The sequence below is a fragment of the Scyliorhinus torazame genome, chromosome 11 (assembly GCF_047496885.1).
Source record: "Scyliorhinus torazame isolate Kashiwa2021f chromosome 11, sScyTor2.1, whole genome shotgun sequence".
NCBI lineage: Eukaryota > Metazoa > Chordata > Chondrichthyes > Carcharhiniformes > Scyliorhinidae > Scyliorhinus > Scyliorhinus torazame.
The window spans coordinates 238516035-238533696 of NC_092717.1; the positions used below are offsets into that span (position 1 = coordinate 238516035).

The following is a 17662-nucleotide window of genomic DNA, read 5'->3' on the forward strand; positions in this document are numbered from 1 at the left end:
TTGCCAGTGGAACAATGGGCGTTAGTGCAGCGAATAACTGATTCCTTCTTGTGTTACTGGGGTGACACATCACCAGAGTTTAAAGACAGAAAGGGGGTTGTGATAAATACTTAATACGTGACCTGAAGCCAGAATCCTGACGGAGGAGGCTAAATATTCAGTCCGCAAAGCTGCCGCATTGCCTCAACATATTTCACTATGGATCGGCCAATGAATAGCTTCAAAAATGTACATGGAACATTCATTGTACACCCACAGATGTAGGGAGCTACAGTTTGGGATTTCAAACTTCTATCAGCAAAGGGGACTTGCCCATGTAATAAATAGAGAAAATGTAACTACTGAGCGAAGGGTAAAGCACCTTCTCCCATTCTCTTGCCTTGCATGAGCCATGTTGACCCCTGTGTTTTCTTCCACAGGCCGCAGTGCCAACCCCCCCCCCCCCACCACAATTCATCCGAGGCTGAATACCAGAACGAGTAAATAGCAAAATGTGCATGAGAAAGTTTCTTGACTCTGTTACATTCATCTTAACAATTTAAAAAAAGCAGACGTTTGATTTAAGAGCAAACGTTTGGTGGCAGATTTTAAAATCTCAGAACTTTCCTTTTGAGGACCTTCTCAAGAAGCCAAACTGTCTTGTTCCAAGTCCAATTCGTGCTGAGTAGAGATTGGGCAGATCAACCACATCTCTCTCTGCTTCACGGTTATTTGCTTAATCCTTAGCCGTATGTAGATTTATGGAAATGTGTTCTTCTTTTTACTGTGATGTCTTTTTTTCTTTCTCCAGACTAATGTTTTGGGAACAATCTTAGCCATAACTGGAAATATCCTTATCAGTATTTCACTAAATTTACAGGTACAGTAACGTTCTCCGTCTTCGAATGGTTTGGTCTTAATTTACTTGTCTGCTGGCTTCCCTTTGCAGAGCATGTCAGTAAGCTCCTGTTGGTGATCCCAACTGGGGCTGGGAGCAGCGCATTGTGTGCAAAGTTGCCAACTCTGGCTGGATGTGTTCCTGGCGACTTTATCACATGACGTGCCTGATTGAGCCCCCACTCTCCTGCCATTGGCCTGCCCACAGCCAATTGGAAAGGAAGCAGACTCTTTGCTAACCAATAGGATTGGATTAACCAATCATTGGTGGAACAGCCCGTTTTCCTCATTTTCAATCATTCATTTTTTTTAAATGCTCAGAGAAAGTGGGAAATGAATGGGGCGGGATTCTCCATCCCGCTGCATACGTTTTCTGGTGCGGCACGACCCTGCCGGCAGCGGGATTCTCCGTCCCGCCAGCCGGTCAATGGGATTTCCCATTGTGGGCAGCCCCACGCCGTCGGAATATCCCCGGGCGCGGGTGCGCTACCGGCGCAACGGAGAATCCCGACAGCGGAAAATCCAGCCCATGGTTTTTTTGATGTCTTTGTGCTATAGAAATGTCCCGGAGATTAATCTACAACTTCTGCAGCATCCAAGACAAAACTTCAATATCTTTTCTGTTCAAGTATAACGGCCAATTCCCTTTCGAAAGTCATTATTGAATCTGCGTCCACTACCTTTCCAATCCTATACTATCTAACTCTGCAGTCTGTGTATTATCCCTAGGTAGTATTCTGGGAATGAATGTGTCGCACGAGAAAGATAGACTTTCATACTGCGTACCAAGTAACTGTTCCTTAAAATGTAAAACCCGCCTGTTAATTTTCAATACTCGTTCTACAAGGTTCAGTTTTAAACTGGATGCCTTCCACGTGGCATTAATTAATTTAGACAGATTGTTGGAAGCCAACCAGCTTTTATAATGCTCTCCAGACTTCAACTCTTCCAAACTCTGCATCCAAGTTAATTTCTGTCATCGTCTGCTTTCGATCAATCACCCACATTTTTCTGACCTGAGTTGACGTGCCATCTCCCAGTGCACTGACTTTTAGAATTCTCACCATCACTTACAAATCCCTCCATGGTCCTCTCCAACCTCCTCCCAGTCTTTGCTCCAGTCCATTGCTCATGCAACTCTGGCAGCCCTCTTTCATTATTTGTACCGTCAGTGACAGCGACGATGCCCCTTCCCAGGCAATTGTCTTCTGAGCCTGGTTAATTGATGCTGAAGGAATATTATAAAATGGATAGAGTGAGACACTGAAGAAGGTGCAAAATACCGAGAAGTAGTAATTGAACAGGCTGGGGGTCTGACCCTGTAATTTTAGGTTTATGAAATGGTTTAGTAGGGTAGAGATGGAGATGTTTTCAAATGAGGGTAAAACCAAAACGAGGGGCCCTAAACATAATCACTAATAAATCCAATCGGGAATTCAAGGGAAACCTCTTCATCAGAGAGTGTTTAGAATGTGGAACTCACTACCACATGGGGTATGGAGGCAAATAGCACCCAGATATTTATAGGGATGCTAAATCAACCCATATTCATGGGTGGCGTGGTAGCACAGTGGTTAGGACTGTCGATTCACAGGCTCACAAGTTTGATTCCCGGCTTGGGTCACTGTCTGTGAAGAGTCTGCACGTTCTCCCCGTGTCTGCGTGGGTTTCCTCCGGGTGCTCTGGTTTCCTCCCACAGTCCAAAGATGTGCAGGTCTGGTGGATTGGCCATGCTAAATTGTCTTTAGTGTCCAAAAACAAAAATGTTAGGTGGGGTTATGGGGATAGGGTGGAAGTGTGGGCTTAAGTAGGATGCTCTTTCCAAGGGCTGGTGCAGACTTGATGGGCTGAATGGCCCCCTTCTGCACTGTAAATTCTATGTACTATGAGGGAGAAAGAAGTAGAAGGAAATGCTGATATTGTGAGATAAAGAGGGGTGGGCAGAAATGCATAGGAACATTGGGGAGCAGAGGTAAGCCAGTCAACCCTTCAAGCCTGCTCCACCTCCATCTGATTGTGGCCTCAACTCCACTTTCATGTAGGTCCCACTTTAACCCTTGTCCATCAGAAATCTGCCTAATTCAGCCTCCACTGCTCCATGGGGAAGGGAATTCCACAGAGTAACAACCCTGTAAGGGAAAATAATTCTCCTCATCCCAGACTTAAAACAGAGACTCCAATAAACAGTGTCTCCTAGTTCTAGTCAGCCCCACGACAGGAAACATCTGCCCCATATCCACTCCATATCCCACAGGGTCTCATTCACCTCTCATTCTACCAAACTCCCATGGGTATAGGCCAAAACGTCTTTCTTCATAAGGTAAGCCCTTCAACCCCGAAATTAGTTGGGTGAAGCTTCTCTGAACTGCCTCCAACACAATTGTATCCTTTTTCAAGTAAGGTCACCAAGACTGTACACAGGACTCCCGATGTGGTCTCACTGGGGCTCGTAGGGAGAGAGTGCAGATTAACACGTGGCTGCAGGGATGGTGTAGGAGGGAGGGTTTCAGGTATGTGGATAATTGGAGCACATTGTGGGGAAGGTGGGACCTGTACAGACAGGACGTTTTGCACCTGAACCAGAGAGGCACAATATCCTGGGAGGGAAATTTGCTACGGCTCTTCGGGGGGGGGGTTAAACGAATCTGTCGGGGGGCTGGGAAAACGAGCTGTAGTCCAGAAGCTAGTGTTGAGAGTAGTGAGGTACTGAGGAGGGTATCAAGGTCGCAGGAGTGTACCGGCAGACAGAAAGGTGGGTTGAAGTGTGTCTACTTCAATGCAAGGAGCATCCGGAATAAGGTAGGTGAACCTGGAGCGTGGATTGGTACTTGGGACTACGATGTTGTGGCCATTACGGAGACATGGTTAGAACAGGGACAGGAATGGTTGTTGGAAGTTCCGGGGTATAGATGTTTCAGTAAGACTATGGAAGGTGGTAAAAGAGGTGGAGGAGTAGCATTGTTAATCAAGGATAGTTTAACGACTGCAGAAAGGCAGTTCGAAGGGGATCTGCCTACTGAGGTAATATGGGCCGAAGTTAGAAATAGGAAAGGAGCGGTCACATTGTTAGGAGTTTTCTATAGGCCCCCAAATAGTAATAGAGATGTGGAGGAAGAAATTGCAATACAGATTATGGATAGGTGTGGAGGTCTCAGGGTAGTTGTCATGGGTGACTTTAACTTTCCAAATATTGATTGGAACCTCTGTAGGTCGAACAGTTCGGATGGGGCGGTTTTTGTACAATGTGTGCAGGAGGGTTTCCTGACACAATATGTGGATAGGCCGACAAGAGGGGGGGCACATTGGATTTGGTACTGGGTAATGAACTGGGCCAAGTGTTAGATTTGTTTGTGGGAGAGCACTTTGGAGATAGTGACCACAATTCGGTGTCTTTCACTATTGCAATGGAGAGGGATAGGGCCATACGGCAGGGCAAGGTTTATAATTGGGGGAGCGGTCATTATGATGCGATTAGGCAAGAATTAGGGAGCATAAGATGAGAACAGAAACTGTCAGGGAAAGGTACAAATGAAAAGTGGAGCTTGTTCAAGGAACAAATACTGCGTGTCCTTGACAGGTATGTCCCTGTCAGGCAGGAAGGAAATAGCCATGTGAGGGAACCATGGTTCACAAACGAGGTTGAATGTCTTGTCAAGAGGAAAAAGGAAGAGTATGTAAGGATGAGAAAACAAGGTTCAGTTGGGTCGCTTGAGGGTTACAAGGTAGCAAGGAATGAGCTAAAAAAAAGGGCTTAGGGGAGCTAGGAGGGGGCATGAGAAGTCCTTGGCGGGTCGGATCAAGGAAAACCCAGCCTCCCCGAACAGGTGTCGGAATGTGGCGACTAGGGGCTTTTCACAGTAACTTCATTGAAGCCTACTTGTGACAATAAGCAATTATTTATTATTTTTTATTAACCTGCCCTTTGAGTAATTTTCCCCAAACAAAACCGTTTTTAAACAAAGAGGATAACATGCAGCCCCACATCCAATTCAAAACTAATCTGAAAGAATCCAGTCCTTCATCAGGCAATGAAAGCTGTTCAGGGCATTGTTTTAGCACAGTGGGATAAACAGCTAGCTGGTAATGTAGAACAAAGCCAGCAGCACGGGTTCAATTCCCATATTGGCCTCCCCGAACAGGCGCCGGAATGTGGCGACTAGGGGCTTTTCACGGTAACTTCATTGAAGCCTACTTGTGACAATAAGTGGTTATTATTAGATTAACATAAAGTCCCTTTAAACACACAGATTAGCTGTGGTCAAATACATACACTGCTCTGCACTCAAGTTAGTGTTTGTCGATTTCTCCCAGATCATAGAATCATAGAACTTACAGGGCAGAAGGAAGTCACTCGGTCCATCGAGTCTGTACTGGCCCTTACAAAGAGCACCCCACTTAAGGCCACACCTCCACCCTATCCCTGTAACCCAGTAACCCCACCTAACTTTTTTGGACACAAAGGGCAATTTAGCATGGCCAATCCACCCAACCTGCACACCTTTGGACTGTGAGAGGAAACAGGAGGACCCGGAGGAAACCCACGCAGACACGGGGAGAGCGTGCAGACTCCGCACACACAGTGACCTAAGCCAGGAATCGAACCTGGGACCATGAAGCTGTGAAGTAACTGTGCTAACCACTGTGCTACTGTGATTGTCACGTTGATTGTCACGTGAGAGTCTTCAAACTCCATTCCCAAAACATGCTTTAAAGTCTTCTCTCACAAAAACGCTTTCCCTTTGCAGATTGCGTTCCAGAATCCTGCCCAGATTTTCCAAATAACACTTAAACAAAGCTTCCGCTCTACTTTTAACAGAAAATCCGGTCTAGAATTTGCACCACCCCTTTAGGATTTTACTGCTGTGCAAAATGTTCACAATTGCTTTAACTCTCGATTTCCGGACTCCTAATAAAATGGCATCAAATGTTTGATTTACCTCTGAAGCCTGTTGTCTGACTTTAAATCTGATTACTGCGAATGTCTCTTTAATTCAGAACACTTTATATACTCTTCCTTGGATTCTTCTGGACAATACCTTCGTTTCTGGCCTCTTAACTCTGGCCATCTTAGACATTCTTTCTGTCCCAATTCCATGATTATCTTGATTGTATCTTGTTCCTTAGCAAGGCTGCTTCCCTACAACTCTCTTGTTCCGTCCAGCTTCTCCTGGCAGAGTAGAGAGATGTTCTGTCTCCAACTGCAATATATCCAGACAAAACTAAAACGTAAAAAGCTTGCTTCCCTTAAAAGAGCCTCTAGTTGCTTAGCAATTTACACTTGCTTATGCTTTTGATTTATTCTTCATGCTGAAATCCTCCCTAGCACAATAGAATTGTAATTGGAATTGAAACCACCCCCCACACATACAAACACCTTTGTCCAACATGAATCTAACTAGAGGTTTTACCCTTCCAGGCACAGAAACATTAAATTAAACCCACTTTAAACTATACCTTATTTCTAATGTTTTGCAATGCAAATCACAAAATCCCTACAAAGCAGAAGGAGGCCATTCAGCCCATCGAGTCTGCACCGTCCCTTGGAAAGAGCACCCTACCTAGGACAACGCCCCTACCATATCCCCACAGACTAACCTTTTGGATAGTAAGGGGCAATTTAGCATGGCCAATCCACCTAACCTGCACATCTTTGGACTGTGGGAGGAAACCGGAGCACCCGGAGGAAACCCACGCAGACACGGGGAGAACGTGCAGACTTCGGACAGACAAGTCACCCGAGGCCGGAATTGAACCCGTTTCCCTGGCGCTGTGAGGCAGCGGTTCCACCCACTGCCCCGTCAGTTCCATTAAAACTACCTTAGTTTCCCTAACAGCACATAATAAATCAGTCAATGGGTGGGGCACTTTGTGAATGGCAATGTTTGTCAGGGAGATTAGCCTGAGAACATTGTATGTTTGTGCCTCTGCCTGATGGGTGCAGCCCTGTTTCATCCGTTTGTTTTTCTCTATACGAATGACTAGCCCTAATGGAGTTTGGATTCTCGTGCATTCCAGCTCCTGTTTATTAACACGCGCAGAAATGATTTGCTCCCTTTTTCCAGTGAGCAGGTGGCATTCTATTCAGTGTCACTGTTTTGCTTTGGTAGGGCCAGCTACTAACCCCTAAATTATACACTTGTACATTTAAATATTCAACCATCCGCAAGACAAGTGCTATATTAGCATTTGTTAGAAAGCAATTAGCGAATTCCAGAATAAATAAGTCTTACTATGATTATTCATTTAAGGGTGGTGAGCGAGCTGCTGATTTCAACGCCCACCCACCTACCGTGCAATGGGGGTAAGCTCAGTGATGGATGTGAAGGTGCTGGGTGGGCATCCACCCTATTTTATGTGCCCTTCCCCCGCTGAAAACATGCCCGACTGGGGCACGTAAAATCCAGCCCATTGGGTATATTCAAGTGTGCGATCAATAGATTTTTGGATCTGAAGGAAATTAAGGGATACGGGGATTGCGTGTGAAGATGGAATTGAGATAGAAGATTAACTATGGTCATATTGAATAGCAGAAGGAGCTCACGGGGCTGAAAGGCCTACTCCTGTTCCTGTGTCTTATGTTCTGGTACTGTGGAATTGCAATCATGATTTCCCACACAGTAAATTCTGGATCTCGGCTCCAATTAAATGGGTTTCTCCAGATGGCCTCATTATGAATACTTGGCTGAGCTCCAAGACTCATAATGACATCAGCTCAGCAGGGGGGCTGCTTAAGGGGCAGCGTTGGCTTTGATGAATTGACATCTCTATCAGATAAGATGTGTGAAATGGGGCAAGACATCTGTTATTGAAACGATGAAGGGCAGTTAGAGCAGGGGCTCGTTTAAAGGATACTTATAAAGTTGATATGGCCGGTTTATTTTTTCATGAGCATTTCAAAGCTTGCCAGTGATGCATGGCTTATTGGTTCTATACACAGTGCAAACTTGGTGAATGGGCATGGATGATGCAAAGGGGCCATGCAGGGTAGTGGAAGGCATAAGGAGAGTGCATGGGGAATTGAGGGGGAATGGATGGGATATGGATGGGTGGGGGTTGAGTTGGTGTGAGAATTTGAGGACCTAATAGTTCTTACAACTGGGAAGAAGTTTCAGAGAACTGAGATCGGCCGTCTAATCAGCCCACCTTGATGCACACCTGCCTCCGTGGCCAGCTCCAAATTGCCTCTGGAGGCACCAGGCCAGGCTCCAGTCTGCTCCCTCTTCCACAGAATGAAAATTTGATGAGCTGGGGCTCTATTAAAGGAGGCAGGGAATATTCCGGATCTACATTCCTGCTTTCCCCATGAAATTCCAGCCCATTATAGAAACATAGAATTTACAGTGCAGAAGGAGGCCATTCGGCCCATCGAGTCTGCACTGGCTCTTGGAAAGAGCACCCTACCCAAGCCCACACTCCCACCCTATCCCCATTACCCAGTAACCCCACCCAACACTAAGGGCAATTTTGGACACTAAGGGCAATTTAGCATGGCCAATCCACCTAACCTGCACATCTTTGGGCTGTGGGAGGAAACCGGAGCACCCGGAGGAAACCCACGCACACACGGGGAGGATGTGCAGACTCCGCACAGACAGTGACCCAAGCCGTGAATCGAACCTGGGACCCTGGAGCTGTGAAGCAATTGTGCTAACCACTATGCTACCGTGCTGCCTCTCCCTCGTGTATTCCAGCGTTGTTTATATTTATTGCAGCTATTATTTCCTTCTGATGAAGAAAAGTTCCTTCATGAAAAGTTCAGGTGAATTTAGCAAAACTTTGGGCCATGGTGTTCAACAGATTATATCAAGTGGAACTTGCTGAGGTGGGCAGGGAGGCTCCATTTTAGCTTTATCAATGAGTTCATGAATTCCTCCAAACAAAATCCGGGGAGATATAATTCCTCAGATCAGGCTTCTATTATAAAGCTGGGTCCAGGCAGCTCCAGGAGACAGGCTGGAGAAGGAAGATGATGGGCTGAATTTTGACAAGGTTTATAGGGGGCCTCAAAAGCCAATAAATCAGGTTTAGTCTGATGACCAAGCCTGACAAAGACGATATCTTGAATAATCCGAGCCCTCTTGAGCCACTCAATAAATGGCAGGACACTGGGAAGCTCAGAGGGATCTTGGGTGCTTGTCCGCAGATCTTGCCTGAAGGCAGGAGGACAGGTTGACAGTATAGTTAAGAAAAAGGCGGCATGCGGCGCAGTGGTTAACACTGGGACTGCGGCGCTGAGGGCCCGGGTTCGAATCCCGGCCCAGGGTCACTGTCTGTGTGGAGTTTGCACATTCTCCCCATGTCTGCGTGGGTTTCACCCCCATAACCCAAAGATGTGCAGGTTAGGTGGATTGGCCACGCTAAATTGCCCCTTAATTGGAAATAAAAAATAATTGGGTGCTCAAAATTTAAAAACAAAAGGATAGTTAAGAAGGCAAATGGGACACTTCCTTTTAATCAGCACAGATTATCAGAGCAGGACGGTTAAGTTGGAGCTGTACAGGACTTTGGTTAGACCACAGCTGGAGTACTATGTGTAGTTCAGGTTGCCTCGCAATAGGAAGGATGTGATTGCACAGGAGAGGGTGCAGAGGAGATTCACCAGGACGTTGCCTGGGATGGAACATTTGAGTTATGAAGAGAGGCTGGATTAGCTCAGGTTGTTTCCCCTGGAGCAGAGAAGGCTGAGAGGGGACCTGATTGAGGTGTATAAGATTAGGAGGGGTATGGACAGGGTAGATAGGGAGCAGCTGTTCACCTAAGTTGAAGGGTCAATAACAAGGGGCATAATTTTAAGGTGAGGGCATTTGAGGAAAAACATTTTCACCCAGAAGGTGGTGGCAATCTGGAATGCACAGCCTGGGAGGGTAGCTGAGGCAGGAAATGTCACAATCTTTAAAAAATACTTGAATGAACACTTGAAATGCCAAAACATTCAAGGCTGTGGTTCAAGTGCTGGGAAGTGGGATTTTGTCAGTACAGGTTTTATGGTCCGAATCTGTCTGATTCTATGATACGAGGCTTCTGTCAAACTCCACACGTCACCGGGATTTTCATTGTTTGTGATCGACATGGTGCAAAATCTCTGCCGATTCATTAAATATTTTGCATTAAAGTAGGGCACAAGTGAAATGGGGCCTTGTCTTTCGATGGTCTCTTTCTTCAAACAGAGAGCAGTGGATGCGTCTGGGGGAATGGGTGGGGGGGGATTTGGAGTTTATATGACCTTTAAATGTACCCCGAATCCTGAAGAAGATCTGCGAAGTTTAACTGCATTATAAAACTTTGTCAACTTTTTGATTTTTATCGGGACACCTGGACGTGACATTTTTAGTTGTATATTTTAACACGACAGAAACGGTCTTCAATTTACCGACAATCGTGTTTATACTCGGAGTGCCTTGATGATGGTAATAACGTGTTTTATTGACAGTAATCCCAGAACTCTTGTTTCCTCCATCGCAGAAATACACGCACGTCCGTCTATTATGCCAAGAAAGCCCAGCGCCCTATTACACGAGCAAGTTGTGGTGGTGCGGAATCCTTTTGATGGGAATGGGTGAGCTGGGAAACTTTGCAGCCTATGGCTTTGCTCCAGCTACTCTGGTCGCTCCACTGGGATGTGTGTCTGTTATTGGTAAGGATGATCTGTTTAAATACCCCCCCCATACTAGTCCCAGCCTTCAATATAACAAATCCCATTTCAATCGTCACTTGGCAGGACAGAGTTTGGGTATTGCTGAGTAAAGAGACATGCTGAAGGGGCAGCACGGTGGCACAGTGGTTAGCACTGCTGCCTCACGGCGCCGAGGTCCCAGGTTCGACCCCGGCTCCGGGTCCCTGTCCGTGTGGAGTTTGTCACATTCTCCCCGTGTTTGTGTGGGTTTTGACCCCCCCCCCCCCCCCCACAACCCACAGATGTGCAGGCTAGGTGGATTGGCCACGCTAAATTGCCCCTTAATTGGAAAAAATGAATTGGGTACTCTCAATTTACATTAAAAGAAAGAGACATGCTGTCAAAGCTTTTCAGCGTGCACTCATCAGGACAGATGTGAGTCCAAAGATGCGCAGGTTAGGTGGATTGGTCACCCTAAATTTTCCCTCAGTGTTCAAAAGGTTAGTTGGGATTATGGGGTTACGGGGATAAGAAGTGGGGCTAGGTAGGGTGCTCTTTCGAAGTGTCGGTGCTGACTTGGTGGGCCGAATGGCCTCCTTCTGCACTGTAGAGATTCTACAATTCGCTGAGATGGAAGAATACCAAATTTTAAAGGGAGTTCCAGTTTATACTGCATGAGGAAAAGATGCTGATTGGTTGGCAAGTGGCCTCCGATTGAGGCGTTGCCATGGAGACTGCACCAAGGTGTTTTGTTATGCTCTTGACGTAGCATAAGCTGCTTCCTTGATGTGCACTCTGTCAAAGGAAGGTTCAGACTTGGAGATAGCTTTAACACGTTTATTAAACTATTAACAATTCTCCTACTTGGATTCAACGCTACTGTTAATCCTGCTATAGCTACTCAGACTGACGAACCAGTCTGCTACAATCCACGTGGTGGATGTGATGTTCAATCAACCCTGTGTCTGTACTCACTGAGTGTCTCCACTGGAAAGAGACTGAGCATGTGTGATGTGTCCTTTCATATGGGTTGGTGTAATGCCCTCCTGTGGTAGTGTCACCTTTGTGTGTATCATGACTGCCCATTGGTCGTGTCCTATCTTTCTGACCAATTGGTTGACTGCCTGTGTGTCATGTCTCTGGTGTTCCCTCTAGTGTCTAGCTAGGTGTAGTGTATGTACATTAACCCTTTGTGTACTTACAGGGATGTATATCACCACACAAGGAACTATCGTTCCCCAGGCTTTTGTTCAATTCAAAAAAGGTGCAATTCCCTGGAGTCCCGTGGATGAATATTTGTAGCTTCCAGCAAGCGTAATGAGCCAGACTGTGAGACTGACTGATACTCCAAAATCGGTTGTTAGTGGCCGTTAGTAGCACACTTAAAGTTCAGCTTTCTAATCGCAGAATCGCAACTTTAAAAAATATATTTTTATGAAGCTTTTATCATTTTATACCAAAAAGACAAAAAGTACAAAATAAATAACAACAGTAAACTGAAACAATCTAGTAAACAAGCCACCCCCACATCGCACCGTACCCCCACACAGCTAACAGTCACCAATTCACTGAAGTACAGTATAAACAGTTGCCATCTCCTGTAGAACCCTTCAGTTGACCCCCCCCCCCCCCCCACAGTGTATTTGATGTTCTTGGGGTGCAAATATTCTATTAAGTCACTTAGCCACACCGAGGCACTAGGTGGCACCACCAGCCTCCAAGCCAAACAGGATTCGCCTCCAAGTAACCAGCGAGGCGAAGGCAAGGACATCTGCCCCCGCACCCGCCCCTCCGCATCTCCGGCAGGTCCGAAACCCCAAATGTAGCAGCCAGAGGGCAATGCTCCGGCTCAGTGTACAAGATCACTGACATGGTGCGGAGAAACGAGACCCCGAAACCCGCAAGCTGTGGAACAGAACCAGAACATGTGTGTGAGTGATTAGCAGGTCCTCTCAAACAGCGCTCACACCTGCCCTCAACCCCCACAAAGAAACGACTCATTCTGGCTTTAGTAAGGTGCGCCTTAAACACTACCATGAGCTGGATCAGGCACAGCCTCGCACAGGATGATGTGGCGTTCCCCCTGCGAAGTCATTCTACACCTCCCCCTCAAATATAGCCCCCTGCTCCTCCTCACATTTGGCCTTTACCCCCTTCACCAAGACCAGATCCTCCTCCAAAATCCGCCCATATAAACCGGACTACTACTCTCTTCCGACCCCGAACAGGAAAGGATCCTCTCCAGCAAGGACGATGGCGGGGTCATCCGGAATGTCGGAAACTTCCATCTCACAAAATCTCAGGTACCTGAACGAGTCCACGTCCGAGAGCCTGAATTTCGCCTTCAGGTTCTCCAGCCCGGCAAACCACCCCCCTCCAGGAATAAACCACTCACTCTCTCCAGCCCCTTCTCCTTCCACCCACCCCCCCCCCCCCCCAAATGCAGCATCTAACTTTGCCGGCTCGAACGAGTGGTTCACACAAACGGGGCCAGCCTTGACATTGACCCAACTTGAAATGCTGAAGGAGTTACCCCCATAATTTTGAAGTGGAGACAAAAATCTGATTTGACGAGTACTTTGCCAGAGCAAATGGCAGAGACACCTGTGACAATATGTATATTGTATGGTAAATGAAGGGTTAACAATTTAATGTGAATGCATCCAACCACTAGATGGTGATCAAGAGCATACACGTATATCACATGATACCCTTGATTTGCGGAGTAGGTGATTAGGCGGGTTAGAGCGTAGCTGTGTTTTCAGAAGCTCTTTAGGTAGAATCATAGTTTAGTTAGCTGTAGTCTTGTAAATCTTAGTAAGCAATTTGAATCTATTTAATTGTAGTGTTAATAAATTAGCTTTGTTAAAAACTGATGTTCTTTGTGAGACAGTACACTTGGAAGTCATCCTCATCCATAAAGCAAAGAGCATCACAACACCGTCATCAAACTGGACCCTCTACAGGACCCAGACTCCATCCGCACCAAGGTAGATCACTCCACCATCCCAAAACCTTCTCCATGTTACGAAGTCTTACAACACCAGGTTAAAGTCCAACAGGTTTGTTTCGATGTCACTAGCTTTCGGAGCGCTGCTCCTTCCTGAGGAAGGAGCAGCGCTCCGAAAGCTAGTGACATCGAAACAAACCTGTTGGACTTTAACCTGGTGTTGTAAGACTTCGTACTGTGCTCACCCCAGTCCAACGCCGGCATCTCCACATCATGGCTTCTCCATGTTGACAGTCCAGTAATAAAATATCAGATTTGGCAAAGCAAGACTCCCGCCCCCCCCCTCTGTCTATCCCTCTGTAGGACAGCCATCCTCGTAGTTTTTCCCACCACGGATATGAAACCAGATATAAGTCGCTCAACCCCTCGGAATAATGACTTGGGTAGAAATGCTGGAAGACACTGAAGTAAGAAAAAGAATCTCGGCAAGATGTTCATCTTGTTCTGTTTCACCAAAGAGAAGAAATTGGTAGATGTTGAGTCTGGAGAAGGGTGTGTAGATAGCCTGGGTCACATTGAGATCCAAAAAGACGAGGTGTTGGGTGTCTTAAAAAATATTACGGTAGATAAGTCCCCAGGGCCTGATGGGATCTACCCCAGAATACTGAAGGAGGCTGGAGAGGAAATTGCTGAGGCCTTGACAGAAATCTTTGGATCCTCACTGTCTTCAGGTGATGTCCCGGAGGACTGGAGAATAGCCAATGTTGTTCCTCTGTTTAAGAAGGGTAGCAAGGATAATGCAGAGAACTACAGGCCGGTGAGCCTTACGTCAGTGGTAGGGAAATTACTGGAGAGAATTCTTCGAGACAGGATCTACTCCCATTTGGAAGCAAATGGACGTATTAGTGAGAGGCAGCATGGTTTTGTGAAGGGGAGGTCGTGTCTCACTAACTTGATAGAGTTTTTCGAGGAGGTCACAAAGTTGATTGATGCAGGTAGGGCAGTGGATGTTGTCTATATGGACTTCAGTAAGGCCTTTGACAAGGTCCCTCATGGTAGACTAGTACAAAAGGTGAAGTCATACGGGATCAGGGGCGAGCTGGCAAGGTGGATACAGAACTGGCTAGGTCATAGAAGGCAGAGAGTAGCAATGAAAGGATGCTTTTCTTATTGGAGGGCTGTGACCAGTGGTGTTCCACAGGGATCAGTGATGGGAACTTTGCTGTTTGTAGTATATATAAATGATTTGGAGGAAAATGTAACTGGTCTGATTAGTAAGTTTGCAGACGACACAAAGGTTGGTGGAATTGCGGATAGCGATGAGGACTGTCAGAGGATACAGCAGGATTTAGATTGTTTGGAGACTTGGGCGGAGAGATGGCAGATGGAGTTTAATCCGGACAAATGTGAGGTAATGCATTTTGGAAGGTCTAATGCAGGTAGGGAATATACAGTGAATGGTAGAACCCTCAAGAGTATTGAAAGTCAGAGAGATCTAGGAGTACAGGTCCACAGGTCACTGAAAGGGGCAACACAGGTGGAGAAGGTAGTCAAGAAGGCATACTGCATGCTTGCCTTCATTGGCCGGGGCATTGAGTATAAGAATTGGCAAGTCATGTTGCAGCTGTATAGAACCTTAGTTAGGCCACACTTGGAGTATAGTGTTCAATTCTGGTCGCCACACTACCAGAAGGATGTGGAGGCTTTAGAGAGGGTGCAGAAGACATTTACCAGAATATTGCCTGGTATGGAGGGCATTAGCTATGAGGAGCGGTTGAATAAACTCGGTTTGTTCTCACTGGAACGAAGGAGGTTGAGGGGCGACCTGATAGAGGTCTACAAAATTATGAGGGGCATAGACAGAGTGGATAGTCAGAGGCTTTTCCCCGGGGTAGAGGGGTCAATTACTAGGGGGCATAGGTTTAAGGTGAGAGGGGCAAGGTTTAGAGTAGATGTACGAGGCAAGTTTTTTACACAGAGGGTAGTGGGTGCCTGGAACTCGCTACCGGAGGAGGTGGTGGAAGCAGGGACGTTAGTGACATTTAAGGGGCATCTTGACAAATACATGAATAGGATGGGAATAGAGGGATACGGACCCAGGAAGTGTAGAAGATTGTAGTTTAGTCGGGCAGCATGGTCGGCACGGGCTTGGAGGGCCGAAGGGCCTGTTCCTGTGCTGTACATTTCTTTGTTCTTTGTTCTAAAGGTGGTAAAGAATGTAAGCTGTCGGGGCAACTTGTGCTGTGACCAGTTTTGGTTCCCTTATCTAAGGAAAGATTGGAGGCATTGGAGGCAGTCCAGAGAAGGTTCACTGGGTTGATCCCGGGTAGGGAGGGATTTTATGAGGAGAGGTTGAGTAGGTTGGGTCTGTACTCATTGGAGTTTAGAAGAATGAGAGGCGACCTTATTGAGACATATCGGACTCTCAGGGGGTTTGACAGGGTAGATGCTGAGAGGATGTTTCCTCTTGTGGGAGAGTCCAGGACCAGAGGGCCTAATCTCAGAGTAAGGGGTCGCCAATTTAAGACAGAGATGAGGAGGAATTTCTTCTGTCTAAGGGGAGTGAGTCTGTGGATTACTTTACCACAATGGGCTGCAACGGCTGGGTCATTAAGTATGTTCAAGGCTGAGACAGACAGATTTTTAATCAGTGAGGATTATGGGATTAAGGCTGGAAAGGCATAAACTTTTTACCCAGGGGGTGGTGGGAGTCTGGAACCCGCTGCCTGAAAGGGTGGTGGTGGCAGAGACCCTCATAGCATTTAAGCAGTATTTCGATGCGCACATGCGATCCCAAGGCTTACAAGGCTGTGGGCAAAGTGCTGGGAAATGGGATTAGAATAGATAGGTGGTTGTTTTTGACACCAGACTCGATGGGCCGAAGGGCCGTTTCTGTGCTGCGTGACTCTATGGCACTTCATGATCCTCCACTTACAACTTGCCAAGAGCCAGCGGGCAGCAGTGGTGAGTGCGTACTCCCCAAACCTTGATGCCAATGATAAGTTCAAAGAAGGCTTCCACTCCATCCTGGACACCGTGCTCTCCCACGTTCCTCAGAAAGATTAAGATAATCCTCCTTGGGGACTTCAACACAGGAAAGAAAATTTGGAAAGGAACCATCAGAAAGGAAGGAGTTGGGAATTGCAACTCCAACGGGGTTCTCCTGCTCACCAAATGCGTGGAACGCAGCTTGTCATCAGTAACACACTGTTCCGCCAAGAAAACAAGTTCAAGACTTCCTGGAAACATCCACGATCAAAGCACTGGCACATGATCGACTTTGTCGTCATCCGATGCCGAGACCAAAAGGATGCCCCCATCATCAAAGCAATGACCAGTGCAGATGACTCCTGGACAGACTACCGGCTCATCTTCCCTCTGTGTCCATCAAACTCCACCCGAAGTAGTGGAAGATGAAGAAACAGCTCAGAAGAAAGATCAATGTTGAGCGGCTTCAAGAGCCAAGCTTGCTCGTGAACCTCCAATGATGTCTTCACCAAAATCTCCAAAGTGTCCATTCTAAACTTCATTGCAGCGTCAATGTAGGCCGAGTTGTGACAATAACAAAGATTATTATTATTCTAATGGAGTGGAGGGAAACTGGAAAGAGCTGAAGACAGCCATCATCTCGAACTGTGGAGATACCATCAGCTACAAGACCAGGAAACACCAAAACTGGTTCGACGGGAATGACCAGACCATCCAAGACCTCATCGTCAAGAAGAGGAAAGCTCTCCGCCCCTGGCAAAACGACATAACCAGAAAGGCAAAGAGGAGAGCTCACCAATCAGCCAAGACCGAAGTACAAAGAAGAAGCAGGGAAATCAAAAACCAATGGGGGACTGAGAAAGTAAGGGCCTGCCCCTCGCTGACAAGCACAACATCTGGGCTTCTTCAGTGTCACCAAGGCAATATATGGACCCTTGGTCTCAAACCGATGCAGAGTATGGACTGAGCCCTCTTGAGAGACAGAAAAAACATCGGCCTTCGATGGAGCGAACGCTTCAAAAAACTCTAAACACTCATAGATTGGTGGGAGTAAAAGATCATCTTCGATTGGGAGCTGGGGGATTTCCTCAAGGATTTCCTCAACTCCCAATCGAAGATGATCTTGGACTCCCGCCAAGCATGGACAAAGTCAAAGCTGCCATTAAACACATGAAGACCGCTGGAATGGGCAGGATTCCAGAGGAGATTTTCAAACCTGGCGGAGAAGAGATTAC

The 17662-nt window shown here is 46.7% G+C and overlaps 1 protein-coding gene across 2 annotated transcripts in view; it reads left to right on the forward strand.

Moving 5' to 3' along the window:
- Nucleotides 1–17662, forward strand: part of LOC140385862 (NIPA-like protein 2) — a 158115-nt gene that overhangs the window by 42725 nt on the left and 97728 nt on the right. The window contains exons 2-3 of one of the 2 annotated variants that reach the window (XM_072468462.1): nucleotides 791–859; nucleotides 10339–10510. In XM_072468462.1, coding sequence (XP_072324563.1) covers nucleotides 791–859; nucleotides 10339–10510 — 241 coding nt within the window. The remainder of the gene's footprint in view (nucleotides 1–790; nucleotides 860–10338; nucleotides 10511–17662) is intronic. The other variant, XM_072468463.1, reaches the window with a different exon arrangement.